General features: G+C 57.0%; 1 protein-coding gene across 3 annotated transcripts in view; it reads left to right on the top strand.

Annotated features, from left to right (window-relative positions):
- The window catches only part of CYTH4 (cytohesin 4), a 29,222-nt gene extending 10,247 nt beyond the window's left edge, over window positions 1-18,975 (top strand). For 2 of the 3 annotated variants that reach the window (XM_046013334.1, XM_046013335.1), the window contains exons 4-13: window positions 1,418-1,484; window positions 3,035-3,153; window positions 4,244-4,324; window positions 5,869-5,981; window positions 7,641-7,789; window positions 13,171-13,282; window positions 14,686-14,762; window positions 15,113-15,184; window positions 15,695-15,849; window positions 17,019-18,975. In XM_046013334.1, coding sequence (XP_045869290.1) covers window positions 1,418-1,484; window positions 3,035-3,153; window positions 4,244-4,324; window positions 5,869-5,981; window positions 7,641-7,789; window positions 13,171-13,282; window positions 14,686-14,762; window positions 15,113-15,184; window positions 15,695-15,849; window positions 17,019-17,091 — 1,018 coding nt within the window. In that variant the 3' untranslated portion in view covers window positions 17,092-18,975. Of the gene's footprint in view, window positions 1-1,417; window positions 1,485-3,034; window positions 3,154-4,243; window positions 4,325-5,868; window positions 5,982-7,640; window positions 7,790-13,170; window positions 13,283-14,685; window positions 14,763-15,112; window positions 15,185-15,694; window positions 15,850-17,018 lie in introns of those variants that run through there. The other variant, XM_046013336.1, reaches the window with a different exon arrangement.
- The last annotated feature ends 7,913 nt before the right edge of the window (window positions 18,976-26,888 follow it).

The raw sequence follows: 26,888 nt of genomic DNA, 5'->3' as shown, positions 1-26,888 counted from the left end.
GTCTGGGGTCCTTGTGAAATCAGGTGGTCTGCCTGGAGGGAGCAGCAGTGGAGGTGAGATAGGAACAGGGAGGACCCTAGACTCCATCGTGTGGTGTGGTCTGGTCCTTACTTCCAACAGACCTCTCCTGAGAGACAACCCTACCCTCAACTCCCTCCACCCAAAGTCTCCCCAACCTACCCTGACCCAGCCCCTGATCAGTCGCTGGCCAGGAGCATCATGGGATGGGCCGGGAGAAGGAGAGTTCAGCCCCAAGGAGGAGCACCAGGAACCAGGGACCTTCCAAGTACCGGAGCCTGGCCAGGGCAAGGTCAAGGCTGGCCCACCTCACCCCTCCCACAAGGTGTCATCCGCCTGCACCTGCTGTGGGAAGACCCCCACTGGCTCTGTGGCCTGGGGCCGGTCCCTGCCCCTCCCTGGGCCTCAGTTTCACTACTTGTGGCAAATAAGAATCTTGGTTCCAGGGTGCTTGGGTGGCTCAGTCTGTTAAGCCTCTGCCTTCAGCTCAGGACATGATCCCAGAATCCAGGGATCGAGCCCCAGTTTGAGGCTCCCTGCTCAATGGGGAGTTTGCTTCTCCCTCTCCCTCTGCCCATTCTGGCCTCAGCCCCACTGCTCATGCTCTCTCTCTCTCAGAGAGAGAGAGAGAGATTGAGAGTGTTGGTCCCTACATAATCCCCTAAGGCCTCAGTCAGGGACTCCGACATCTGTGTCCCAGGAAATCCCCACCCTGCCCCCCCCACCCCTTGGTCTCTGATGCCTCTAGTCATCGTTCTAGCCCCACACACAGGTCACACAGGCAAGCATGGGCGCACAAGCGGCTCCCCTGGGCCTCCAGGCGCCCTGTTCCAGCTCCAACAACAGCATCCCATTCACAGAGCACCTACCACTGAGCTATTTCGAACATTTCCCCCTCTCCACAGTGCTGGGAGGCAGGTGATGGTGTCATCCCCATTTTACAGATGAGAAAACTGAGTCCCAGAGAGATAAAGTGATTCAGCTGCTGTGGCTCAGCCAACAAAACAGTGGTGGGATTTGCACCAGGAGTCTGGCTCCAGCTTGTGCCCTCTTCTCCAGCCTCCCCACTGTCCTGCCCCCACTTTGAGCACAGCCGCCCCCACCCCTCGCCAACGCTCTCCCTGAAGCAACTCTGGGCTCCCAAGGCCATGGCTCCAGAGCTGGTTAAAATGCTGATGCTGGGCCCATCAGAAGTATCTCCTTTAGCAGCTCTGGAAGGGGCCCAGACCCTGTGTTTCTCATGCTCTCCCATGTGACTCCAGGCGGGGTGTGAGAACCCCACTGGAGGCTCTAGGGGAATATAGATGCTTTTGCTCCAAGGAGCAAAGCATCCTTGGGGCTTGGAGGGGCGGCCCTGGGGGCCCGGCATGGTCCCGACTGACATCCTTTGTGTCTACAGCCGGTTGGCCCAGAAAGAGAAGGAGCTATGCATCGGGCGTAAGAAGTTCAACATGGACCCCGTGAAGGTAGGCATTTGTGGGGGGCTCAGGTGGTCACGGGGCTGGGGGAGCTGTACACCAGACACCTTCGCAACGTCCTCTTGTTCCCCTCAACTGACTATTACCCACCATACAGAGGAGGAAACTGAGGCCCAGCAGAGCTCAGCACCTCGGCCAGTGTCCCACGGCCCATCGAGGCTGAAGGGGTCTGTCACCCCATAGCATCGCATGAGGGGGGAGCCGTGGCAAAGGATGTGGGGACCTTGCGTGGGGTCCACGGGCCTGGACTCTGCTGCTTCCTCCTTTGTGAGACGGGCTTTGGACAGTGGGGCCCTTAGATCTCGGGGCTCAGTTTCCAGAAGTGTCTTCCAGCCTCTCAGTCTGGGGACACTGGCACGGAGAAACTCAGGGCTCAGGGACCGGCAGGCTCTCTCCCCTTCCCTCCCCATCCCCCACTCCTCCGCCCAACCTCCAAGCAACCCCAGCCCCACCTCTCACCCAGCTAGGTGGCAGCGGGTTCCCTTCATGCTTGAACAAAGGCGGGAGGAAGCCACAGGCTGACAGGCGGAGGTGGGGTCAGGGCAGCCCAGGCGTCCCTGGAAATTTCCTGCTCGCCCTGAGAAGGCTGCCTCTTCCCCATCACAGGGACACAGGCTCACGGTGTCACATACCCATGCGCCTCCTGCAGCCACAGGAATCAGACCCCAGCCCCATCCACACGGGACACACACACACACACACACACACACACACACAGATGTACACGCGCACACAAGCGCACTAACTCATCCTCCCACCAGGGAGGGGCCCCCGACGGAGGTCAGCTGACCCTCTGCTGGTCAGCGAGAACCTCCCCCCAACCTGCCCCCACATCTTCCAGCAAACTTTTCCCCAACAGGAACAGGGACGTGAAGGAGCCCTCCCGGAAAACCAGAGACGGACCCCTCAAACTCCCCAAATGAGAAGGACAGATTCTGAGTGCTGGGAGGCGGGGGAAGGGTTATGTGTGACATCGTCAGATCAGAAAAAGCAGTTTCATGGAGAAAGGGAAGGAAAAGCACCACAATGGACACTGTCTCCCTCTGAGTAGTGGGACTTGGCAATTTCCTCTTCTTTTGATTTAGCTGGGTTTTTCTAATTTTTATACAATGAACATAAATTACTTGTGAGGAAAAAAAATGAAACACTATTTTTAAATAAATGAGTCTTCAGGGGACAAAAGGAAAGTCTGAATCATGGAATCTTAAAGTTATAAATTCATAGAATCATTGAAGCCTATAATCCAAGAGTTTAGACAGAAGGGAACCTGAGGAGCCCATGGCGTGAAACTGGTTCATTCCAGGAATGCTATCTCTCTTTGTATGCCTCCAGTGATGGGAGACTCACCACCTTGTAAAGGCAGCTTCTCTTAAGGAGGGACAGAACTTCGCAGGACAGTCTGTGCCTACATCAGAATGCCAGGCCCCCATGCCCCACCATCTGTCTTGCAGTCTGGCCACAGGGCGCCACCTTCCCTTCCTCCTCTCCAGCTGGCGACTGGGTCGCGGCTGATCATGGGTTCTGTGTACTCCCTACAGGGCATCCAGTATCTCACTGAGCACAAATTGCTGACCCCCAATGTCCAGGACATCGCCCAGTTCCTGTACAAGGGCGAGGGCCTCAACAAGACGGCCATTGGCACCTACCTGGGGGAGAGGTAAGGTGGGGTATGGACTTAGGGAGATAGGAAATGTGGGTGTGCAGGTGTGCATAGGTGTGTGCGTATGTGGGCAGGTAAATGAGGGAGTGAATTATGTTAGGGAAGTCATGACTCTTGGGCTTGAAAGGGCTAACTGATCACTTCTCTCCAACTTCTGAACCCAAGCCTGGCTTCCTTCCTTCCTTCATTCATTCATTTGCTCAATAAATAGACATTTTTTAGTATTTACCGTGTGCCAGGCAGTGTCAAATTGCTGGATTTAGCCTAGTGAACAAGACAAACAAAAATCCTGTCCTTAGGGAGATACATTCTAACGCAAAAGACAGATCCCAAAATACGTAAAATATGTTAGAAAATTTAAGTTCTTTGGAATACAAATAAAGCAGGGAAGGGAGATGAGAACCCCTGAGAACCGCGGGTCAAGGGCTGTGACGTCAGATATTGCGGATGGCAAGAGTCTTGTGGAGGAAGTGTCTCATGGAGAAATTGATGCCTTAAAGGGGGTGAGCAGTGAAGACATCTGGGGGAGGAGCATTCCAGACAAAGGGAACAGCACGTGCCAAGGTCCTGAGGCAGAAGCATGTTCAAGCAGGCTGGTGACATTAGAAGAGACCAAGGGAGAAAAGAAGTAGGAGGTGACAAGGCGGAGCTCCGTGGCAGGGTTCAGGGCAGAGGAGTGGTGAGAAAGGACCCCTCTGGCTGTTGGGGGTGGCAGGTGGGCTGTAAGTGACAAGGGGGGAGCTAGAGCAGCAACGCTTCTCCCAGGTTCCCCAGTGCACATGTTGCTGACACAGGGGCTTGGGAAGGTCCAGTGGCTTAAGTAGGGTCATCCAGGCAGGAAGTGGCAGAGGAAGGACTTGACCCAGGGCGGGCTGCTCTGAAGCCAGAGCTCCCCTCCCAGGTGAACACCCCGTGGCGGTGTGGGGGGGATGATGTGGGCGTAGACAGAGGTGAGCAGAGCAGAAGGTGGCTGGATCCGGAAGGAGGACGCGGCTCCCCTCTTCTCCCTCCCCCACCTCAACCCCCTCTGGGAGGTGGGTGCCCACAAGTTCCCAAGTGCGTGTGCCCTCCTTCCTGCCCTCTCCAGGGATCCCTTCAACCTGCAGGTCCTCCAGGCCTTCGTGGACTGCCACGAGTTTGCCAACCTTAACCTCGTGCAGGCCCTCAGGTGAGTGGTCCGGGGAGCGGGGCTCAGCCTCCGGAGATGGCCCAGCCTGGGGGGGGGGGTCCAGGGGCCACACTAATGGCACAAACATAGCCTCGCCCTTGGTCTCTGATGCCTCTGATCACCTTCCTGTGCCTCCACGACTCCTCATGCTCTCACATTACATTGTTACAGCCGTATTTCAATATCATGATGACCGTTACCGTTACTTCGGCCATCCCCGCTACCTTTGAGATTAGAGTTTCATTTGTTTTATTAATACAGCATGGTAGGTATTCCCTCTATCATATATATGAAATTCTGGAGCCAGACTGCCGGGTTCATATCCCAGCTCTGCCACTCACCCCCAGGGCAAATCTCTGTGCCTCAGTTTCTTCGTCTGCAAAACGGGAATAATAATAGTACCGATTAGGGGTGCCTGGGTGGCGCAGTCGGTTGGGCATCCAACTCTTGGTGTCAGCTCAGGTTATGATCTTGGGGTCCTGGGATAGAGCCCCACGTCAGGTTCGGCGCTCAGCAGGAAATTGGCTTGAGATTTTTTTCCCTCTCTCTCTCTCTGTCCCACCGCCCACTCTTTCCCTCTGTCAAATAAACAAATAAATCTTTTAAAAAATGATAATAATAGGGGCACCTGGGTGACTCAGTCGGTTAAAGTTCTGTATTCAGCTAAGGTCATGATCCCAGCATCCTGGGATCAGGACCTGTGTCTGGCTCCCGGCGCAGCAGGGAGTCTGCTTCTCCCTCTGCCTCTGCCCTCCCACCCCCACTTGTTCTCTCTCTCACTATCTTTCTTGCTCTCTCTCAAATTAATTCATTAATTATTTAAAAATAAATAAATAAATATAATAACAATAGTACCAAATTCATAGGGCTGTAACAACTAAACAGAAAGTACTTAGAATTGGCTCAGTAAGTCTTGTTGCTAGGGGTAATGCTGGGAAAATCAGCTCCTGAATGGGGGCATTAGATCTGGCCTTTGAAGGATGATTAGGAGTTCGCGAGGCAGAAAAGGAAGAAGCCACTACCATCCAAGAAATGTGGCCTTCTGTTCGATTCCTATGCTTTTTAAGGGAGGGGTGGATGGTCGGGAGTCTCAGTATTCATTCCTTCCTTCTTTTATTCATTACTGAGCAGTCCCTGGGCATTCAGGCCAAGGTGAGGCCCAGGGGGAGGTGTGAGAGGAGCTGTACAGACAACACTTGACTTGAGGAACTAACTTTGAAGCTCTGGAAGGACTTAGGTTCAAAGAACAGGAAAGCCCAGCCAAGAGAATGCACCTGTCCGGGGGTCCCCGGCCCGATCCCGGGGCAGACAGAGCGCCCCACCCCGGGCTGAGGCGGAGGAGGCCACAAAGGGTTCTGGAACCAGAAGGGCAGAGGGGAGCACACACTCTGCTCCTGTACTTTGAGAGAAAAGCCACCTCCCCCTGAGCCTAAAGGACAGGGCAGACACTCCCATCTACAGGATAAAGACTTAGGCAAGATAGGCAGAGCAGCTTCTCCAGGGTCCGCAGTCACCCCTCACCCACAGCCCCATTCCTCCCCCAGACAATTCCTGTGGAGCTTCCGGCTGCCAGGCGAGGCCCAGAAGATCGACAGGATGATGGAGACATTTGCCACCCGATACTGTCTCTGCAACCCAGGCGTCTTCCAATCCACAGGTGCTCGCGCTGGAGGGGACCTGGGGCTGTGGGACCCCTCCAGGGCATGCGCATGGCCGCCCCACCCCCTGAGCTCCCTTGATGCTCGGGGCCCCGGGAGCCAGACTTCCGCTGAGTGCCTACTCTGGGCCAGGCCCTCTGCTGGGCGCTTGTCAGCCAGAGCTGCCTCTGGGACCCAGTCCTTGGGAGAGGACGCAGGAAATAATGCACGGTTCCCCTGGCTAAGCGCAGCGATGGCAGAGTCAGCCTATCCAGGACGGCTTCCCAGAGGCAGTGAGATCTGAAAAGGGCTTTAAAGGATGAGTAAGTGTTCTCCAGGAGGTCAAGGTGGAGAAAGGACTTTGCAGGCAGGAGTTTTCATCAGACCAAAGGCCGGTGGCAAGAAACACGCTGGGCAGGAGGCCGGGGGCGAAGGGGTCTAGAAAGATCTCAGCGAAGATCAGTACAGCAGCCGACCATCCCACCCCTAGCAGAGCGGACAAGAAGCCATCGCGGCAGGCTTGTCCTGGCTTCTTCTCTGTACCTGAAGTTTAACAACAATAACGCATTCCATTTCTTGAGCCTTACCTGGGCATCATCAGGTGATCCTGGCGTCCGCTCTCTGAGGTCAGCAGTGTCCTCTCTGCATCAAATCCAGATACGGTCTGTCCTCTGTCACTTCCACTAGTCTAAATATCCCACGAGGCGGGGGCATGTCAGATTTATTCACCAGCGACTCCCCCGTCCACAGCAGTGGTGGGTGCACAACATACTTGCAGAAAGGATGGAATTTTAAAGCCCCAGACTTGAATCGAACAGTCTAGCCGCTTCATTTTGTGACGGTGCCTGTAACCCCCCACCCCCTTGTGCCTCAGTTTCCTGCTCTGTGCAGTGGGGATAGTAAGGGTACGTGCCTCACAGGGCTGTAATGGGGACGGGCAGCCACTAGGTGGTTCTGCTGGGTGCGGCTGTTTTCAGAGGTGAAATCCTCAGTGTCCCAGACAGAGCATGAGGACACTTCGGTTTAAACCTCCCGATGTCACAGATGGAGAAACAGAGGAGGTCAGGCACATCCCTAAGGTCCACCAGGGCACCGGGGACACAGCTGGTCTGCCCTGGCTCAGGACCTGGGGCTTCAAAATGCCCCAGAGGAGCAAACACCTCCCTCCCAAATGCTTAGCCCCTGAAAGTCTGAAGAATGGAACAGCAGCTAGGGCCCCAGGAGCCCCGCCGTGCCGGCAAGCCGGCCAAGCAGCCCATGACTAAGCCTTGAACAGCGTAGCCAACCATAAGTGTTCTCCGAGTTCTGAGGAGGCAGAGAACAGAGTGGGCAGGGGGGCTGGAAGGGCTCGGGGAGAAGCTGGAGCTGGAGCTGAAAGGAGAGGGTTGAAGTGGGTAGCAAAGGGAGGGGGAGTGCGTGCCCGGCAGGGCCCCCAGTCCCCCACCCTGCGGGAGCCCAAGTGCAGGGGTGGGAAGGTGTGGGAGGGACTCAGCCGCTGAAGTTTGTTTGGAGCAGGGAGGCCTGCAAGAGTGGGGAGGAGGCCGGGCCTCAAATGCCAAGCTAGGACAACGTGGGCCTTGGGGCGTTGAGACGGGTGATGCTTGGTGCCTGGAAGCAGTCAGGGCAGAGGAGGGGAGAGTGACTGGAGCCAGGACTGTGACCACTGTCCCATCTCGCAGACACCTGCTATGTCCTGTCCTTCTCCATCATCATGCTCAACACCAGCCTCCACAACCCCAATGTCCGGGACAGGCCACCCTTCGAGCGCTTCGTGTCCATGAACCGCGGCATCAATGATGGCAGTGACTTGCCTGAGGAGCAGCTGCGGGTAAGAGGGGCAAGGCCCACCCCATCTGGTCCCCAGGGACCCAAGAAGGGCCTACCCATGGGTGGATAGCCCAGGAGGGGGGTCCTCTTAGATGGACCCCCCAGCTTGTTGTCTGTCTTGAGATGGGCCACCAGAAAGGGGTCAGTCCTGAGATGGGCACGTCCAAGGGGGCCCATCTTAAAGAGGATGTCTGCTATAGACCACCCAGGAGGTCCTCCCAGACCCCATCCTTTGGGGGACCCTGGGCACCCGTCATTCATTCACACCTTCTAGAAAGGGTGCTTCACACAGCACAGCTGTATTGCTTAGAATCCCAGATTCTTAGACTCTCAGCATGTCAGAGTTGAAAATTCTGTCTCTGCTCAAAGCCTTCCCTCCTCCAGAGAAGGGGAAACTGAGGTCTTCCATAAGGCAGCTTGTGAGCCAAGCAGAATGTGGGCTTCCTGTCTCTTCCTCAAACAGACCCCACCCCTGCCACACTGCACCAGGCCCTGTGCCCAGCACGGGGCACCCAGGGATGAATCAGCCACAGACCAAGCCTAGGCCAAGTTCAGGGTCTGGTGGGAAGATGATGCATATATGAATTATAGCCCTGTGAATTATTATTCATGCTGTACTAACTACAGGAACATAGCTACAGGGACACAGAGGACACTACTGTCCCTCTCCTGGGGGCAGAGGAAAGGGGTCATCCTGGAAGACTTCACAGAGGAGGTGACTTTTGAACTGGGCCTTGAAGGTTGAATGGGAGTTTTCACAGAGGGAAACAGAGAAAGAACAGTCCAGAAAGGGGAAACTGCCAGAACCCAGGCCTCACCTGGCTAGGAACGGGAGAAGGGTCCAGAGTAGCTGGCTGGGGTTGTGGTTGTGAATGGACAGGGACAGGGGCAAGGTGGGGCCAGAGCCCCTTGGAAGGAGGCTTCGAATGACAGCCTCAGGGGTTTGCCAGGGAACTAAGGGCAACACGGTGCTGCGAACAACCATGTCGTAAACACAGAAGTGAGCTTCAGAACCTGGTGCAGCAAAAATGAACTGACAGCTAATTTCCAGGACCAAGGATGCCCCAGAGCTCAATAAAGTTCCCGTCGCCTCCTGGTGACAGCCTGGCAGGAGGGGAGGAGAAGGTGCGAACCCCCCCTCCCAGCTTAGCACCCCGCCAAGTCTGGGGCGAAGCCTGGGTCTGGAAGGACTCGGGTGCCCCTCCCTGTTTGAGAACTACCATGCCCTTAGCCCACCACTCTCCTCAGTCCTCAAAGGGGAAAGTTTATCATGAGGGCAAGGGTTGGGGAGGGGACCCCAACCAGGATGAGGCCTTGAGAGCTGGTTTGAGCTCAAGTCAAATGCAGTTCCCCCCCCCCACCCCCCACCCCCGTTTGCGGATCTGTGACCTTGGGGAATGACTCACCACCGCCTCCCTCCAAGCCACCATTCTTTCAACCAGGATAATGACGCCTGCGTCACCCAGCTGCTGGGAGTAGCAATTTGTAAAGATGTAAAGGCCAGAGCCCCTGCCAGGTACAGAGAGCATAGTTTCTAAATGGTGGCTTAGGTCACGATGAAGAAGAATTAATAATAACTTTAAAACCCCAGCACTTAGTAAAATGCCCGAAATCTCAAAGGCGTTTGGGAATCGGTAAGTTATCTCATTGTGGTACCGGTGGCAGGAGGCTGGGCGCACCTGGTCTGGCAGATAATGAGTTAATGACAGGCCAGCATTCTTGCCTCATCCCCCCCAACCGCCCCCCTAGAGCCTTCTTGAGCACCTCCTTCTGCATTTTTCCCAATTCAAGCCTTTTGTTAATAACAATGCGCTACGCTACGTTTGTACAGAGCTTGTGACTTTTTCCTCCTAGGGCTTGAGGGTCTAGTACCTCAATTTAGCTTCACGCTCTGCCTGGGAGGTCTGGGAAGGGTTTATTATCCTCCTCGGCAGCCAAGAGAAGCAAGCACAGAGGGGAGGGAGGAGGAAGGGAGCGTTGGAGTCACAGCCTCATCCCGGTCCCTGCTCCCCCATTCTCTGGTTGTGCGACATTGGGTAAGTGGCTTGACCTCTCTGAGCTCCCAGCTCATGGGATTTGTGTAGAAATGTAAGGTATTTAGCCCAAGTGCCTGAGTCGTTCCAGTCGCTAATGAATCCAGAGGCTTCCCTGGATTAAAAAAGGGAAACCAACAAGGGAATCCACACAAAGGGAGCCACGCAAAGAGAACCACACAAGCCTGGTCCTCGCTGTTCAAGGGCTTTTACTGCAAAATTCCGGGGGGGGATGCCCGGGTGCTGTGCGGTTTAGGGGGCATCTGCCTGCCTTCTCTCTGGGCCTCATCTTCCCTATGTGTAAAAGCAAGAACTCACCTTTAATCACTGTTAAATAGTCAAAGTCTGCCACTTTGTGGAAGGAGTACCCCATCACGGTCCTGACACTTGGGCCCTGCTGGAGGTGGGGGACAGGCGACAGGAGCACGTCTTGCCCTGGTTTTCCTGAGAGGGTTGAGGCAGAATGCCTAAGAGACTCAGGGTGTGGACTCAGAGGATAGGAGATCCGATGCCAGCTCTGCCCTTTATGGCTATGTGACCTTGAGTGTAAGCCTCAGTTTCTTCATCCGCAAAGTGGGCAGATGTTGGTGTCCTCAGGTGGCTCTCCTGAGAAGCAGGGTTAATACACTTCAAGCTCCTGGCCCTCAGCAGGTACCCAAGAAATGCCAAGAAGGGGGCCACTCCCCTGAGAGAGCTGCCCAGAGAGGGAGCTTAGGTGGGAGAGGGGGAGAAGGAGAGAGGCCAAGAAGGAGTGCTCTCCAGCCTCTGGTGTTATAGGCGGAAAAACTGAGGCTCAGGCAGGGAAACAATCTCCCAGTTCAGGGCATCTTCTGCTGTGGGCAACCCTGGACCTCCTGGGTCCTTGTCTAAACATCTCCATCTCCATTAGAATTGACCATATACCAGGCCTAGTTCTGGTCCATCTATGTTCTCATTAACTTCTCCTGACACCCTTAAGCAGTGGGCACCCTTCCCAGTTTACAGCAAAGAAAACCGACCTCCAAGAGTGGTAGCTGGCCAGGGGTCTCATATTTATGAGGACACCAGATTCGAACCATGTCTGTCTGATTCCAGGGCCCTTCCTTCTGCAGAGACCAGAAGGCAGGCTTTAGGGATGAAGGACTTGGCTATGCTACCCAGCTACCAGTTGCTTCCTGGCTAAAGGAATCTCAGTTCATGTAATGGAAAAGATCGGGGATCGATTAGCTTCAGGCTCGGCTAGATCCAGGTGCCCAGTGAGGTCAGGACTCAGTCTGGTCTCTCCAACTCTTGGCAGCCTTCTCCTCTATTTAGGAGCTTCCCTCCTAAATGGCCTCTCTTCAAGTTGCGGCAGAGTTGGCAGCGATGGCCCAGGCAGCTTCAGTGTTCGTTCTGGCTTAGCAGTTAAAACTAAAGTCCCAGAATTAAGGGCTATTGGCTGGCTTGGGTCACGTGTCCTCCCTAAAAACCAGTCACTGTGGCCAGATTGGAGTCAGTCCCTCCTTCCTGGAGTCTGGGGTGGGGAGGGGTGTCAACCCCCCCTCAGCAACCTGGACAGAGAGTGTCTGGGCAGGGGAGTCCCCAAAGGAAAGCCAGGGGCAGAGAGAGAGGAGACAAGACCAGCAGAGCCTCTGGAAGGTGGCGGTTGTCTTTCTAATCAGGTCTACCCAGCCAGGTCTGGTGGCCGCCCCCGCCACGCAGGGGTGTTTACTTATGTGGGAAGGCTGGTGTTTACAAGGTGCTGGAACAGTAGATGAACCGAGCCGTTTCCTCTGCGGGGGCAGAATGTGCAAGCTGACAGGCCACCCGCAGAAGCTGCCAGGGGCCCCTTGTGGGTATCACACAAGGAGGATGAGGCCCCCCCTGTCTGGGCCCCTGCTTGGTCCTAGGCCTCCCAAATGTTTGTCTGTGCTGACAGCTTTGCTGAAAAGGCCTTTCGGCCACTGGCCTTTGTTCGATCAGCCAGCACCACCACTCGAATTCCCAGGGCTGGGCCTGGGCGGGAGGGGCCACAGGGCTGCCCAGCTGCTCGAGGGGTGTGGGGGTTCCAAAAAAGGGCAGATGGTCCCTGCTCCTCCCTACACCCACCAGCACAGCCAGGCTGAGCCAAGGACTCTGGGGACAGTCCACAGCCACCTCCATCAAGCCTAGGAAAAGCTGTTTCTGGCAGGATTACAACCCCAGAACTATCAGGTCAGCAAAGACCTTTTAAAAACCAGAAAACACCATTTCTAAAACTTTGGGGGAATCAGACAGTACTTGTGAAATTTTTCATTTAAAATCTCAAGGAAACCATCAGAACAGCAGCATACACCAAGGCAACAGAAGGAAGTGATTTAATTATCTTCGAGATGGAGACCCAGTGCTGTGTCTGGTTTTAATAAGCAGAAACAGTCGAGAATGTTTTTCCAAACACTTGGAAATAAGGGCAGGTTGATCATAGAACACAAGTTCAAAACACACTGAGAAGATCCACTGCAGACATCCTCAACTCCCCCACGGGGAGGTCTCAGCCCTGGCTTGCATACCTCCAGTGACGAGGAACTCATTACCATACCAGGTTGCTCCATCCGTATTCCAGCAGCTCTAGCTGCTAGAAGGTCCTGTGTGGAGAACTGAAATCTGTTTTCGGGGAACTCCCACCAGGTCGCTGCCCTTGAGAGCCAAGTTGGGCATCCCACCTGAAGTGTGTCCCTGGGCCGGGCCTCCCGACAGGGGCAGTCAAACTCCCACCCTTTGGTTGCTCCTCTGTGTCCCCCAACCAAAGTTATACCTGGAAGTCTCCGCTATAGCAGCTAAGCAAAAAGGGGATCCCCTCCCCTCATGGATGTTACCTAAGGAGGCCCTGCCCCTGGCTGCTGTCCCCTCAGTCGTATGCGATTGTGTCTGAGCATTTATATGTGTGCTTGCACAGGTAGACATGTGTGGGGGTCTACAGGTCCCAGCTGAGTGCCCCTGTCTGCAGTGGGGGCCAGGGTGGGGATGCTGGGGAGGTGGGGGGCACCATTAACTGCCTGGTTAATAAAGAGTGGCCACGTGGTTTGAGGCCAGGCCCTGGGGAAGTCCTGGGGGTTGTGACACCCAGGTGTGCCCTGGGGGAGCACCCCACCCAGTGGGGGAGACCCAGCCCAGCAAGCAAACAGGCACGGGCGAGGCAGCTGGGCCCCATCTCTCTGAGGGGCGGCCTCCACGCATGCTGCTCTGGCCCCAGTGCCCAGGGTGGGGGGACCTGGCAGGCGGTGGGGTTTGGGGGCCCCAGCCACCTGGGGGAAGCGGGGAGGGTTTCCAGGCCATAGGGGCCCGGCAGGGTCCAGGCTCCGGACTGGGATGGACATCACAGCCTGCTTTTTGCCTCCCTTCTCTGGGGCAGAACCTCTTCGACAGCATCAAGAGCGAACCCTTCTCCATCCCTGAGGACGACGGCAACGACCTCACTCATACCTTCTTCAACCCCGACCGCGAGGGCTGGCTGCTCAAACTGGGTGAGGCGCACACTCGGGCACACTAGGGCACACGGGCACGTGGCAGGCACACTCAGGCACACACCAGACACATGGACACATTGACATGAAGCCTCGGGGGTGTAGTCAGGGAACCTGGCCCCCCAGCCATCCACCTGCCCCATTCCTCCATCTGTCTGTCGTGGGACAGTGGGGGCGGGGGAGGACGAGCAGGAAGAGGAGGTGAGAGGCCAACAGACCCCTAGACACTTCAACTACACGCCTGTCTCTCTTCCTGGAGGGCTTCTGAGGAAGCCACGCCCAGAGAGGTTAGGGGACCTGTCTGAGGCTACACAGCCAACAAGTGGGTGAGCAGAGGGTTGGGTGTCCCTGAAGGATGGGGGAGGAAGTGGGACAGGATGTGGCTCAGGGGAGCTTCCCTTCAGCATGACGAGGAGGCTGGGAGGACCTCCAGCCCGCAGGGAGGAGCCACAGATGAGGGCTGAGGGGAAAGGCTGCTGCAGCCCAGACAGGCTGCCGAACCTGGTAGGGCCCAGCCCCTGGCCCCAGGCACACTCCCGGATGCGTCCCCAGCAGAGACAGCCCAGCCAGGGACAGTGGCATTTGGAGGCAGCTAAGGACAGACACCTCATGTTGGAGCAGAGACCTGGGCTGGGGGGTGCCTGCTCAAGCCCTCCGTGTCCCCATACCCAGATTCCAGCCCTTCTGCAGACCACAGGGAATCTTTCCTTGCCCAACAGACCCCTCCCAGCCCTAGGGAGACTCTGAGTCACAGATCCCAGCTCCTCCACGCATGTGCCAGTGGTCAGGTTCCTCAGCCTCGGTTTCCACCACTGTGAAATGGGGATCACAGTCACCAAGATGTGTGTGGTTCAATGTGTGGCAAAATGGCCAAGCACTTGGGCTCTGGAGCTAGGACACCGGGCTTGAATCTGAGCTCTGCTGCAGGACTTTGAGCCCACAACTGAGCCTCCCTGTGCCTTGGCCTCTTCATCCAAAAAATCGGGTTAATTACAGGTCCTCCCGATAGGTAGTTCTAGGGATGAATAAGCAAATATTTTCTAAAAACATCTAGGACATTGTCTGGCAAGCGAAAGATGAGATGCTTAGCCCAGTGCCAGTCAGGGAGTAGGCCAAGGGATGAGCTGAGGGGGAAGGGTGGCCGCTGGTCCTGGGGCCTGATCATGGAGGAGCCTTGAATGCCAAGTCAAGTGGCCAGGGCTAGCCTGGGGTGATGAGTGCCACTAGGGTATTTGAGAAACAAAGCGATGGGTCTGGGGGAACGTGTGGTGAGCTGGGGTTTGGGAGGTTTGAGGGGAGGGGACAGAGGAAAGCTCTCTAGGTCCCGCTCCTATGGAAGGATGTGTCCATGGACGAGAACAGGGAGAGGAAGTCCGGCTGACTGCGCCACTGGCTTCTTGCAGGAGGCCGCGTGAAGACATGGAAACGGCGATGGTTCATCCTGACGGACAACTGTCTCTACTACTTCGAGTTCACCACGGTGAGCCGTGGGCTCCTGAGCCTGCCCCTGCCCCTCCCCCTCCTCCCAAACTCCCACTAAGAGGTCCACTCACAGAGCGTGGGGCACCTTTGAGATCATTCACCCCTCTCTGCACCCATTTCACAGAGGGGGAAACTGAGCCAAGGCCAGATCAAGCTTACAGCCCAGCCTCCTAACTCCCAGCCCAGGCTCTCCATGCATTGCCCCCCACCCCCTCATCCAGGGCTGGACAGAATCTGGAAAGATGAGTGCGCTCCTCTATGAGTTTGGGGAGCCCCACAAGTTCACTCCCTGCCCTGGGTGTCAAGGCTGCATTTGCTGATCCCGGCCTTCCCCTGCCCCTCCTGCAGGACAAGGAGCCCCGGGGAATCATACCTCTTGAGAACCTCTCCGTGCAGAAGGTGGACGACCCCAAAAAGCCAGTAGGTGGCGCAGTGGGGTCCTGAGAGCCCAAGCCGCTGGGGGAATTTCTGAAGCCCGGGTGGGAGGAGAGAGCGGCTGGCCCGGGCCCTCCAGGAGGCCCTCGGTGGGGTTTGGGGTTGCCTCAGGTTCCCTCCCGAGGCCATGGATCCTGCGGGCAGGTCAATGGCATCAGAAAGACATGGTATCATTGTCTCTCGGAGCCTGCTTCTGACACTAGCTGATGACCTCGAGTAAGCCTTGCTCCTTCCTGAGCCTCAGTTTCCCGGCCACTGAGCTGGGGGTTTTAGGGGAAATGGTGGACTTAGTTCGAGCCTGGCACATAGTAAGTTCTCAGCATGAGAAGGAGCCGCTCTGGCCCCCTGGCCTGGCACGGGAAGCCGGCCCCGGGTGGGGTGTATCCCGCTCTCTGTCCGAGCCCCAAGTGGCTGGTCCTCGCCGAACGCCCCAGAAAGCCTGGCCCAACCGCCCTCCCACCCCTGCCCGGCCCTCACCCAGCCACCTCCCCGCAGTTCTGCCTGGAGCTCTACAACCCCAGCTGCCGGGGCCAGAAGATCAAGGCGTGTAAGACGGACGGCGAGGGCAAGGTGGTGGAAGGCAAGCACGAGTCGTATCGAATCTCGGCCTCCAGCGCAGAGGAGCGTGACCAGTGGATCGAGGCCATCCGGTAAGGGCTGTCTGGGCCTCCTGTCCCTTCCGGAAGCCCCTGCTTCTCTCTGGGCTTTGTCTCCTTGCCTGTAAAAGGGCCTAATCCGGAATCTCCCTCCTGTCTCTGGCATACAAGATCTTCCGCCCAGACTCCACAGCCAGGCCTTGGGGACACAGGGGAGCAAGGTCCCAGCGTCATGGAATAGGGGGACGATCCCGCAAGATGTTGCGCGAAAAGCTCTTTGCCGGGTGCCTGGCGCGTGGTCAGTGCTCTTGAATGGTGCTCTCATTAGCACCGGGACCCAGAGGGAGCCTGGAAAGACCTGGTAGAGACGGAGGGAAGGGCTCTGTAGGGGGAAGGACCAGTGCTGGTGAAGACAGAGAGCAGGTCAATGGGTGGCCCTCCTGGACAGCAGCCCGCAGTCCTGGGGGTGCTGGTGCCGGGCAGTGTGGGGGATGGGGCATGTGGCTTTGTGGGGACGGGGGCAGTGGGAGACCAGGCTGCGTGGAATAGCAAGACCTTGATCGCCATGGCAACTAGTGGAGGTTTCTGGGGGGGGGCGCACCGGAAACAGAGAAGGGGTGTGGCCAGGTGAAGAAGGCATGGTGTAGGGGCTGATTTCGAGGTTCCAAGATGGGCAGTGGAGGGACAGGTGGAAGGAAGGCAGGTGAGGGGCAGGAGCCAATGGGGAGACATGGGAGACGGTGGGTCCCATCAGCCAGAGGAAGACACCAGAGTGGTCGCTGGGCCAGGGGCTGTGTCCCAGGGACTTGTGGGGTCCATGTCCTCGAGCCATGCCGTAGTCCTGTGAAGCAGCCCGGCAGGACCCACTGGGACCTCCATTTCACAGATGAGGCCCTGAGCACCTCTCTCCACCCCCTCAGGGGCGGGGCCTGCTCTGCCACACAGCCAGTGGGGGGGGCAACAGGCCTGCTGGCCCCACTTAGGCTCCTCCCACCTCCTCTGGGAGTCTGAAGAGGGGTCCAAAGAACTTGGGGGGCAGAATTCCCAAGACTCTCCACTCTCAGCCTGACCCTCTCCCGGGCAGGGCTGACTCACTAGGGCCTGGTCCTTGGTGAGGCCATCGGGCCTGGGAGACCCACGCCCCTGCTACAAGCCTGGGGTTGAGCTGAGAGCCTGCTGGCGGCCAGCTCAGCCCTGCCATCCTCTCACCTTTCTCATTTCAGAGCCAGCATCACCCGAGTCCCCTTCTATGACCTGGTCTCTGCTCGGAAGAAGAAGATTGCCAGCAAGCACTAAGCATCCTAGGAGGCAGTGCAGGGGGGCGGGCATCACGGGAGCCCCGTGACCTGTGGCTCCTGGAGACATACGTCCCTCCACAGGGCACCCTTTCCTGGCCCACAGACTTCACCCCTGCCCCCGTGACTTTCAGCTACCAGGAGTGGGGTGGGGGGCAAGGCTCAGGAGGATGGGTGGGAAACCCCGAAAGGCCCCCACCCCCTGCCCCACGTCACTGCAACAAGGAGCGAGGACAGCAGCTAAAGAGGCACCTGCCCCAGAACCCAGCACCCTGTCCTCCCCTTGGGCCTCAATTTCCTCTTCCGTGAAACATCTCCTGTACTCTGAAATGCTGTCGGCCCTTGGGGGAGGAGGAGCCGCGGGGATCCTGAGGGCTTCCTGCCCTTGGCCATGGTAACGCCTCCTTCTTCTGCTCAAGGGGGTTCTCAGCCAGCCCCTCCCCTGTCTTCAGCTGGGGCTTGGCCGTCCCTGCCTGAGGGACACACACAGAGCTCAGACCCACCGACAGGACCGCCGGGAGTTGCCAGGAGCACTGGACCCGGAGCACTGGACCCAGAACCCGCAGTCTCCGTCCCAGCTGCATCTCCAACTGGCCGTGTGTCCTCTGCCAAGTCACAGACCTCTGTTCTTGAGACACTGGGGGTTTGGATAGAAACTTCTCAGCCCCTTCTGTGTCTGTACCCCCCAACCCCAGTGACGCTAACAGCTGTGGGGCAGGTCCCGGCAGTGCTCCAGCTGCCGCCTCCCTCCTCAGGAACCACTTCCTTCAGGTAGAAGGACAAGATTATAGTGGATCCGCCCAAGGCCCTGGCTGGAGATGGCCGTTCTTGTTGCCTGAGCTGGAGGGACTCTGACCAAAGGTTCCCGGGAAGCCAAGAGCAGAACGGGCTCCAATCGCAAAGATGTCCATTTTGGAGGAAGGACAAGTGGGACTCCTCAAGAAAATGGCAGAGAGCATCGCAGACAGATGTCTTCAAACAGGGCTGGTGGTACAGCCAAGAAGCTAAGAAGAGAGAGGCTTGTGATCGGTGGTTACCAGGAGGGCTGCCTGGAGGCAGCGCCCACGCCGCTGAGGGACATAGAAGCTTGGGGCAGAGTCCCAGCCCTGAGCACTGCCCCAGCGGGGTCCTGGCAGCCGCGACCCACGGTAGCGCCGCCAAGGGTGGAGCTGACTTCCCCCGCACACAGGCAGGCAGCTCCACCTCCAGGGAGGCCCAGCCTGGAGGAGGATTCGGTGAACAGGCTCCTTCTCAGAAGCTCTCCTCACCCCCTCGCACGGGCGCCGGGGGAGTCTCTGGAGGGAAGTTCCCCAGCAGGAAAGCCGGAGATGCCATTGCTTCTGCCCCACCGCCAGCCTGAGTGGGCGAGCCAGAGCAAGGCGTATTCCCCAGGGGAGGGAAGACAGTCGCTCCTCCCCTCCGCCCCCACTGACCCGCACACACCTCTCGTGGAGTCAGGAGAGAGGAGCTGTCTTGTGAGTAGTGAGATCCCCATCTCTGGAGGTGTGCGAGTGCCTGGTAATGACACGGTGCTGAAGAGGGTCAGAGTGGGGCATCTGCAGGGGGCCTTGGCGGACATTTGAGGACTTGCACAGGCCCCATGGCAGCCTGGGGACTGGATGGCAATGCTCCCGCCTCCTTTGGCCCCTGAAGGGGCAGTGAGAGGTCAGGGAAGGAGGACGGGGCTGTGAGGAGCCTGGGCCCCGAGGTCCTCTCCCGCCACTGGCATACGCTGGCTATGTGGTCTCTGCCGCCGCCGCCCCCTTTCCCTCTCTGGTCCTCACCTGCCTCTGTCATCACTGAGAGGGTGGAAGCCGTGATTTCCCAGGCATGCGTGGCTGTCCTGGGACTCATTCCGAAGACAGAATAAAGCTCGTGATCCATCTCGGGAGTGGGGTCCTTCCTCCCTGTGACCACACCTGCCGTCCTTGATGCCCCCTTTCAGGCCCTTCACCCTCATTCCTTTCCCAGCTGCAGGCAGGCGGGCCAGACAGGGAAGAGTCGGCCCTCAGAGGGTCCTAGACCCTCATCCTCAGGGCAGCACGGCGGCCACCCAGACAGATGTCCCCAGAGGCTGGATTTGTGATGGAGGTCCCCTCAGAGCAGGGCAGGGGTGCAGTGGCCCTGCCAAGGCCAGGAAAAGGCAAAAGAACTTCCCAACAGGCAGTGCCGGCCGAAGAGAGAGTGAGGGATTGCTCGGGAAGCGGATGTCCAGCCTGCCTCAGCACAGAGTGACACCAGCGGCCGCTGCAGAGGGAGGGGGGGTTCCTGAGCTGGAATTCAGTAACCGTCACTTATTGGTACTTTCCACAATGTTTAAGTAGCGACAGTGTTCTGGACATGGGGGGGACAAGCTTACATGGGGTTCACAATCGGGCAATCTTGAATTCTGTGGTTCTAGGCAGCCCCTCTGGATGTGTTGGGCAATGAAGTGGCTCCCACGTCCTTCCCACCCGCCCCCTGCCTGAGATGCCACCATCGAGTTGCTCCTTGAAGACGGAAGGTGCTGAACTGATCAATTTCTCCCTACGTTCTTTGCTCCGCCCCCAGCACCTACCATGTACCAGGGTCCATGCCTGCAACCGGGCATCCAAAGATGATGGAGATAAAGCCATGGCCCTCAAAAGAAGCTGGGTGCTGCTGGGGGCACCCAGTGTGGAGGGGCAGGGACAGCCTAGACCAGCCCGTGCTGCTGTGGCTGGGGACACAGGGGCCAGTGGAGGGCTGGGCTGGCCAGAGAGGCTTCTCAGAGGAGCTGTGTGTGAGTGCTCGTTGCCAGCTGGGTCGGGGGAAAGACACACATGTGACCTTGCAGTAAGCTCACCTCGTGTCTGCTGCACCCACCCACACACACACCGACTGTGAACTCCTCCCAGGCCAGACTGTCCCTGCTTGGTGCCGGGCACACAGCAGGTGCACAATAATTCCTGCTTAGAATGAAACCGTCTCCAAAGGCCCTCTGGGCCTCAGCCTTGGCAGGTGCAGGTGTATAGAGACACGGGGAACTGGGAGAAAGCTGGCGCTGCTGCGGGTGGGGGGTTTGGCCAGAGAGGTGGACAGGCAGGGGAGGGCCACATCACAATCGGGAAGGACTAGTGGGCTGGGACTTGATGACCCAGGCCCCTGGAGCCTCCCTCAGGTGGTCTCTGCTCATCTCCCTGCCGGCCCGCCACTTCTCGCTGTGGGCAGCAGGGGGCTCCCGCCACACAGGAATGAGAAGTTTTGCTGTGTAGCCGCGGGGCAGTGGGGGCCAGAGCTGCCCTTTGCTGGAGGGGAAGCTGCCCTGAGTAGAACTTGCATCTGGGCATCCCAGAAGGGGAAGCAGGTGGATGTGCAGGCTCGAGCAGCTCTCAGAGGTAACAATGAGCATGGGCCTGCACTCTCCCCTGCTGCGGGACCCAGGGGGATCCTGCTGAGCCCAGGAATCAGACATCTTGGCTTTCCCTCTCTGGCTCTGGAACCCTGCACTATCGGCCTTGCCCGCCTAGATGCCATTTTCCTTCTTGAAGGGTTGAACCACGTGAGTTCCATGACACGGACCTTTAATAAGGACTTCCCTGTACAAGGGGGTCTCAGACATGGGCACAACGCAGCCCCGACCCTGGAGTAAATTGGGACAGTTTGGGAGGAGTGCAGGGGGCGGAGAGCGGATGAGAAGGTGCCCCGAAAAGCCACTCACTGTGAAGAGCCACAGGGGGGCAGTAGTGAGAGCCACCCAGAGGCCCTAGGTTCAAGGCTTAACTTTACCCAGTGCCTGAAGCAAGTTCCAAAGCGATCTGAGTCTCAGTTTCCCATCAATAAAATGGGAATAATTCAATATGTTCAAAACACTTAGAAGAGTATTGGGTACCTCCTCGGAGTTATGTTAAGTGCTATCGTTATTACAAAGCAAACCATGCAGTGCTTTCTTTTTTTTCTTTTTTAAGTTTTTATTTTAACTCCCATTAGTTAATATACAATGTTATATTAGTTTCAGGTGTACAATACAGTGATTCAGCATTTCCATACAACACTTACCATGCACGTGCTTTCATGGTTCAAAACAGGCTGGGGTCATTGGAACAGGAAAGATTCATGGGGGCAAGAGAGTTGAAGATCTGGGAAGCCTTCCTGGGAGAGGCGCCCATGAAAGATAAGCTAAGTGGAGGCCAGGAGGAGCTAGGACAAGGTGGTGTGACAAGGCCAGGTACTTCTGGGATTCCCTTGGGCCCCAAACACAAGCCCCAGCGGCCTAAGATACAAGTCTGAGGCCCTAGCAGGGGCGGAGGAGCAGACACAAGACTCCCTCGCGTCTCTGAGACCATAGTGCCCCTCGTCATGAAGCTCTGAGTGGCGATCCGGGGACGTGACTGCTGAACAGAGGCCATCCCTGAGCAAGGGAGGACAGGCTTGGCACAGGACGCCCTGGGATGGAGTGGGAAAGAGCAAGGGGGCTCTGGGAAGCAAGGGGGAGATCTGCCCCATGCCTGGGTTGTGGGAGCCCTTCTGGCCTGGTAGCCCAGAACTGGCCCTGGGGACCTGGGCCCAGATGCCAGCAGGCAGGAGATGGGGGGCAGGTAGCCAGGAGTGGAGCGGCAGGTGTGAGAGACCTGGAGAAATTGATTTATTAGGGACAACCAGAGAAGCTAAATATGTTTGCTGGCTCAGCGATGACTCAGGCGTTCCCCAGGGGTCCGCAAAGTGTGAGCATCAAAGCATCACAGAGAGGCCTCCTTCCACCCTGGCTGCCAGCTTCGAGCCCCTGCTTCCCCTCCATGAAAGGCCCACCGCCCACCCCAATGCCCCGAGGGCCTAGCCTCCGAGGGGCAGCAGACACCCAACCATTCCACCCAGGCTGCATGCTCCCCCCACCCTGTCAGACCTCCCCAGGATGGCTGAAGAAGTAAGACACATCTAGGCCAAAGTCCCAGCCTTGCCCCAAATTTCTGCGTGATCTTGGACAAGAGGCTGACCCTCTCTGGGACACACAGTCACCAGAGAAGACCAATCCCCAGCAACAGCCCTTCCCCCTCTACCCTCTCTGGCGCCGTCTGTACCGCCCCATCCAGCTTCTTCTAGGCAGCTGTGTGCACGGCCTCCTCTTCCTAAAATCCAGCTTCCCTCCAGGAGAAGAGCCAGATTCCACAGAGCCTCCTTGGGGGAGAACATGCTCTTCCGGTACCTGGTTCCAGGCCAGCCCTGGGCTCTGGGAGAAACATGGATGCGTCAGAGGCTGAGGCCAGAGGCCAGGAAGAGAGAAGAAGGACAAACGACCTCCCTGAGGGGCAAAGCACTGGGAGCTGCAGGGAGGAACAGGGGAGAAGGGCCCGTAGGGGTATGGAGGGACACCTGCTAGACAGGTGGGGAGGGGACAGTCCTGATGAGTTTCCCCAAGTCCGGCCCCAGTGCTGATATGGGGGCTGATCACAAGGACGGTGAGCCCAGTCCACATGTCCCCTCCACAGAGGTTAGCTGTCACTCTTAGATTCTTGATGGGGGATTCCTTACAAGGCCAAGAGCAAGGGTACCCTTACAGGTGCCAGGAGTTGCCCATGCCCTCCTTGCAAGACCAGCTAAAGCCCTCCTCCTACAGGAAGTCCTCCCTGACCATCCCAGCCCCTTTAAGACTCCAGAGATGTCAGAAAACAGGTGTTCTAGCCCCAAGCCTCCCAAGGAGACCCAGCACCTGCTTTTATCCTAATCTTAAGTGCTCATAGTTTTGGCGTGCGGGTCTTGTGGTTTGGGGCTGCAAATCTCAAGACGGGGGGGGGGGGGTATCAGCTCAGTTCTGCTGCTGGACTCCAAGTTCCCCAAGCCCTCTCCTCCTCCCCATCTTCAGCTTCTGCCCAGGGACTTCCAGCCTCGCCAAGGGGATGCCTGGGCCCGTAAAACCATCTTTCTCCTTCCTCTCGAGGAAACTGAGGCTCACGGAGCTTAAGGGACATGGCCAAGGGGTGCCCCACCACGGAGGCTGCACGAGGAAGACAGAGGCAGAAGGTACCACACGTACTGAGCCTGCCTCCTTTCACTTGCTTCTCTCGGTAACTGGCGAGGTAGGCAAGGTCATTCCCATCCAACAGATGAGAATGTGGAGGCTCAGCGAGGTTGTGACTTGCCCAGAGTCACATGGCCCAAAAGTAGCCTCTGCTCCACTTGTTCCCACTGGACTGTTGAGGCTAGGAGGACCAGCCATCCAGCAGGGACTTTGCTTGCGGCAGCCCAAGGGGATTAACTCCTTGACCTTAACAGTCCCTTTGATCCTCTGAAGCGAAAGCTTAATTCCCTTCTCTTCCTCCTCCAGATTTTCATTTAATGAATAAGAGCCCAGAGACGACCCCACTTTGACCCCAAGAAAGTATATTTTTAATAAAATGTCCCCTATTTAAAAAATACTAAAACAAACTCATTATAGAAAAGTTGGATAATGCGATGATCAGGAAGAAAATAAATTAGCTCAAAAATTCCTCCCCCTGATCAGTCTAAACATTTCCGATTATTGCCAGTACAGCTGCAAGGTCTGTGTGTTACATCTGTGCAATGCCGCGGCAATTACAAGTCTGTAACATGTGTCTTCAAAATACCGCGGGCTTCACATTCCCCCACGTGTAGCAGTCAGGGCAGGCTAGGTTATGCCATGTAACAGATAACCCCAAAATGTCAGTGGCTTCGCACGCAAGAGTTTATGCCTTGCTCTCACGGTCTGCCCAGTGAGGAGATGGGGGTTGGCCAGGGACCTCTGCTTCTCAGTCACACAGGAACCAGGCTGAAGTAGTCCCATCCCCACCCAGGCTTCCAGGAGCATCACCTGGTTATGACACATCATTTTGGCTCACATTTCACGGGCCAAAGCAAGTCATATAACCACCTAACTTCAAGGGGGATAAGAAGGACCATCCTCCTACCTGCCCCTTGAGAAGAGAGAACAAAAAGTCTTTGACTGCAGAACAAGTCCCAACTACAACTAGGGTGGCCAACAGTCCTCAGTCCTCGGGGCCAGTGGGTTTGCTAGAGAACAGTACTCTCAGCTAAAACTGAGAATGTCCTGGGCAAACCAGAACACACCATTTACCCTCACTGTTCCCCGCCTCCCAGGCTTCACAAACTCACTTCTCAATGACCATAGACCATCTAGTATTGGAGTCCAAGTTTTTCTCCCCTAACCCTCTACTGTTGGAGACTTATATTGTTTCCAGCTTTGCACATGGTTACGTTGTCTAAAAAGCATCAGGAATAAAACCTTGTCCAATTACTGGCCAGATACAGGCTTGAAACACCTGCTGCCCGTGGGTATTTCAAAAGGGTGGGGCCGGTCTAACTTGTCTTCTGTAACGGGAGCCAGTGGCCCCTTCTGGCTGCTCACCTGGAGCCCAGAGCCCAGAACACTAATTCTTCTTCTTTTTTTTTTTTTAAGATTTTTATTATTTATTTGACAGACAGAGATCGCAAGTAGGCAGAGAGGCAGGCAGAGAGAGAGGAAGGGAAGCGGGCTCCCTGCTGAGCAGAGAGCCCCATGCGGGGCTCCATCCCAGGACCCTGAGATCCGGACCTGAGCCGAAGGCAGAGGCTTAACCCACTGAGCCACCCAGGCGCCCCAGAACACTAATTCTTGAATCATAGCATCACAATCACCTGGAGGGCTTGTTAAAATGCGAAGAGTTGGACCCAGAGTCTGAGTCAGTAGCTCTGACATGAGGCCTGAAGCCCAGCATTTGTACGAAGTCCCCAGGTAAAACCATTGCCTCTGACCTGGGACCGCACTCTGAGAACCCCTGGCCTGGTGGTGAAATGTCCCTGCTTGGCAGCGGGACAGGGGATTCTGCTCAGCTACTCTGCAGCTGTGTAACCAGGGCAAATTACCTAATGGACCGCTCTCAGCCTCAGTTTCCTCCTCTGTGAACGGGGGCCATTGTGAGGACTGAGCGCAGCTAACTTTCGCAGAGCTCTGAAAGGCGAGACACCAGAGTTCAGTTAAAGAGAGTTTGATTCGGCGGGGGATTCAATAACTTCACGTTTCAAAATATTGGTGAATTTGAATGGAATTGCATTTATTAAAGCTTGCATGCCTCGCATGTCTCTGAGTGGGAATGGATTTCTTTCCATGCGATGGTTAGGCACCTGTGTTTCTTTCGGGTGTGAATTGTCTGCTCCTGCCCTTTGCCCACGTACCTGTGGGTTTCTCCGCCTCATTACAGAGCAAGACAGCAGACGTCATAGCTGTTCTTCTTTGCTACAATGATTTTTCCAAGGCTGCTGCCTGCCTTTCTACAGGGGTCATTTTTCTGGCTTACAGAGTGGCCAAATCCATCTGACTTTCCTAGTTTTATTTCTCCGTCACTTTTAAGCCGAGATGGGCTCCCTTCTCCAGAATGTGAAATATATAAAGGAATTGGATTTTGAGTGATGAGAGGAGGATGTCCTCCCGGCTCACCTCAAACCCTCCGCTCACCGCACAGGGCATAGGTAGGAACTGGGGGTCTCAGCACTACCCATCCCCCCCCCCCAAGCCTCAGCTCTGCCCCACACATAGGCAGAGTGTCTGTCTCCCCATCCGCAGAGGTCCCCTCCAGAGAGGCGTGGTGAGTTCAGGATGGGAAGGGGTCTCTGGAAGTTCAAGTGGCCCATCCCCTCCCCCCACCCCGCCCTGGAGACAGGAGGACGAAGGGCGTGAGAACTGGCCCCAGGCGTTAGTAGCCTCAGGTTCAGATTTCTCAGGTGTTTGCCCTGTGGACTTTGCCTTTGCGGGTCTCTATCTTCTCATCTATAAGATGGGAGTGATAAGGGCCACATCAGTGGAAAATTTTAAATAGATCGAGAACCTCAGTGCGCTGAGCAGAGTGCTGGGCGCCAGATGCACACTGAATAAAATAACGTGCGGTTATGCCCCGTCCTACTCCCACAGGCAGGGAGTGGGCCCCCAACCTTTTCCTCCCTTCGGACTGAAAATAACCCGCACCGCGGGCCCCCAGTCCCCAGCACCTCAAAGCGCCGACCCTCCAGCTGCAGCTCAGCCCAGGCTCCCTGGAACCTCTCCCCCCCCCCTTCCTGCCCAGGGACTCGGCGAGGATAGGGCGCGCTTACGTTTGGGGCGGCAGTGCGGAAGGGACTGGACACCCCAGCCTACCTCCCCCACACGGGGCCCCAGCGCCCAGCCAGCAGCAGGCGCTCACCCCAGGCTCCGGGCTCCCGCGCCACCGGGGCTCCCGGCTCCCGCGCCACCCGGCCTGCCTGCCACTGGGGCCTGATTTCCATAATAATCAGCCACAGATCTTCCCTGCCAAAGGCCTGGAGCCCCCCCAACCCCCCTCCCGCCGCTGCCGCCTCCCCCCATCAGGGAAGCTCCCCCGGGCGGCGCCCACGCTCCCGACCACCCCCGCTGCCCCGGAGGGAGCCTCATTTTTAAAAGCTTTCCAGAAACCAAGAAACCAAGAAACCGAGAAACCACTGGCGCTGGTGGCAGCTGGGAGACACCCGCGTGAAGGAGGGCGGCTGAGGATGCGGGAGGCCCAGAGGCAGAGGCGCGGAGCAGTGGAGACCAGCCTCGGAGACCCCGGCTGGAGAAGGGAAACTGAGGCCGCCAAGAGAGGAGGCGCCTTTCCAGGCCTGCTCTCACGGTAGCCTCACTGTGACCCTAACGATGGAATCTTTTACTTTGCAGGTGCGGAAACTGAGGCCCAGAGAGGTTTAAGGTCTTCCCACCTGGTGAGGGGCTGGGCAGGGACCCCCTTCCGGAATGGCCAATCCAGAGTTCATGGCCTCCTCCCTCAAGACTAGCCGCCTGGGAGCAGAGTGCATCCTGGAGGACGGGACCACGGCACAGAC

The sequence above is a fragment of the Meles meles genome, chromosome 7, assembly GCF_922984935.1.
Source record: "Meles meles chromosome 7, mMelMel3.1 paternal haplotype, whole genome shotgun sequence".
Lineage (NCBI taxonomy): Eukaryota > Metazoa > Chordata > Mammalia > Carnivora > Mustelidae > Meles > Meles meles.
The sequence above is the reverse complement of the archived record's forward strand: the minus strand, read 5'-3'. Positions and strand labels throughout refer to the sequence as shown.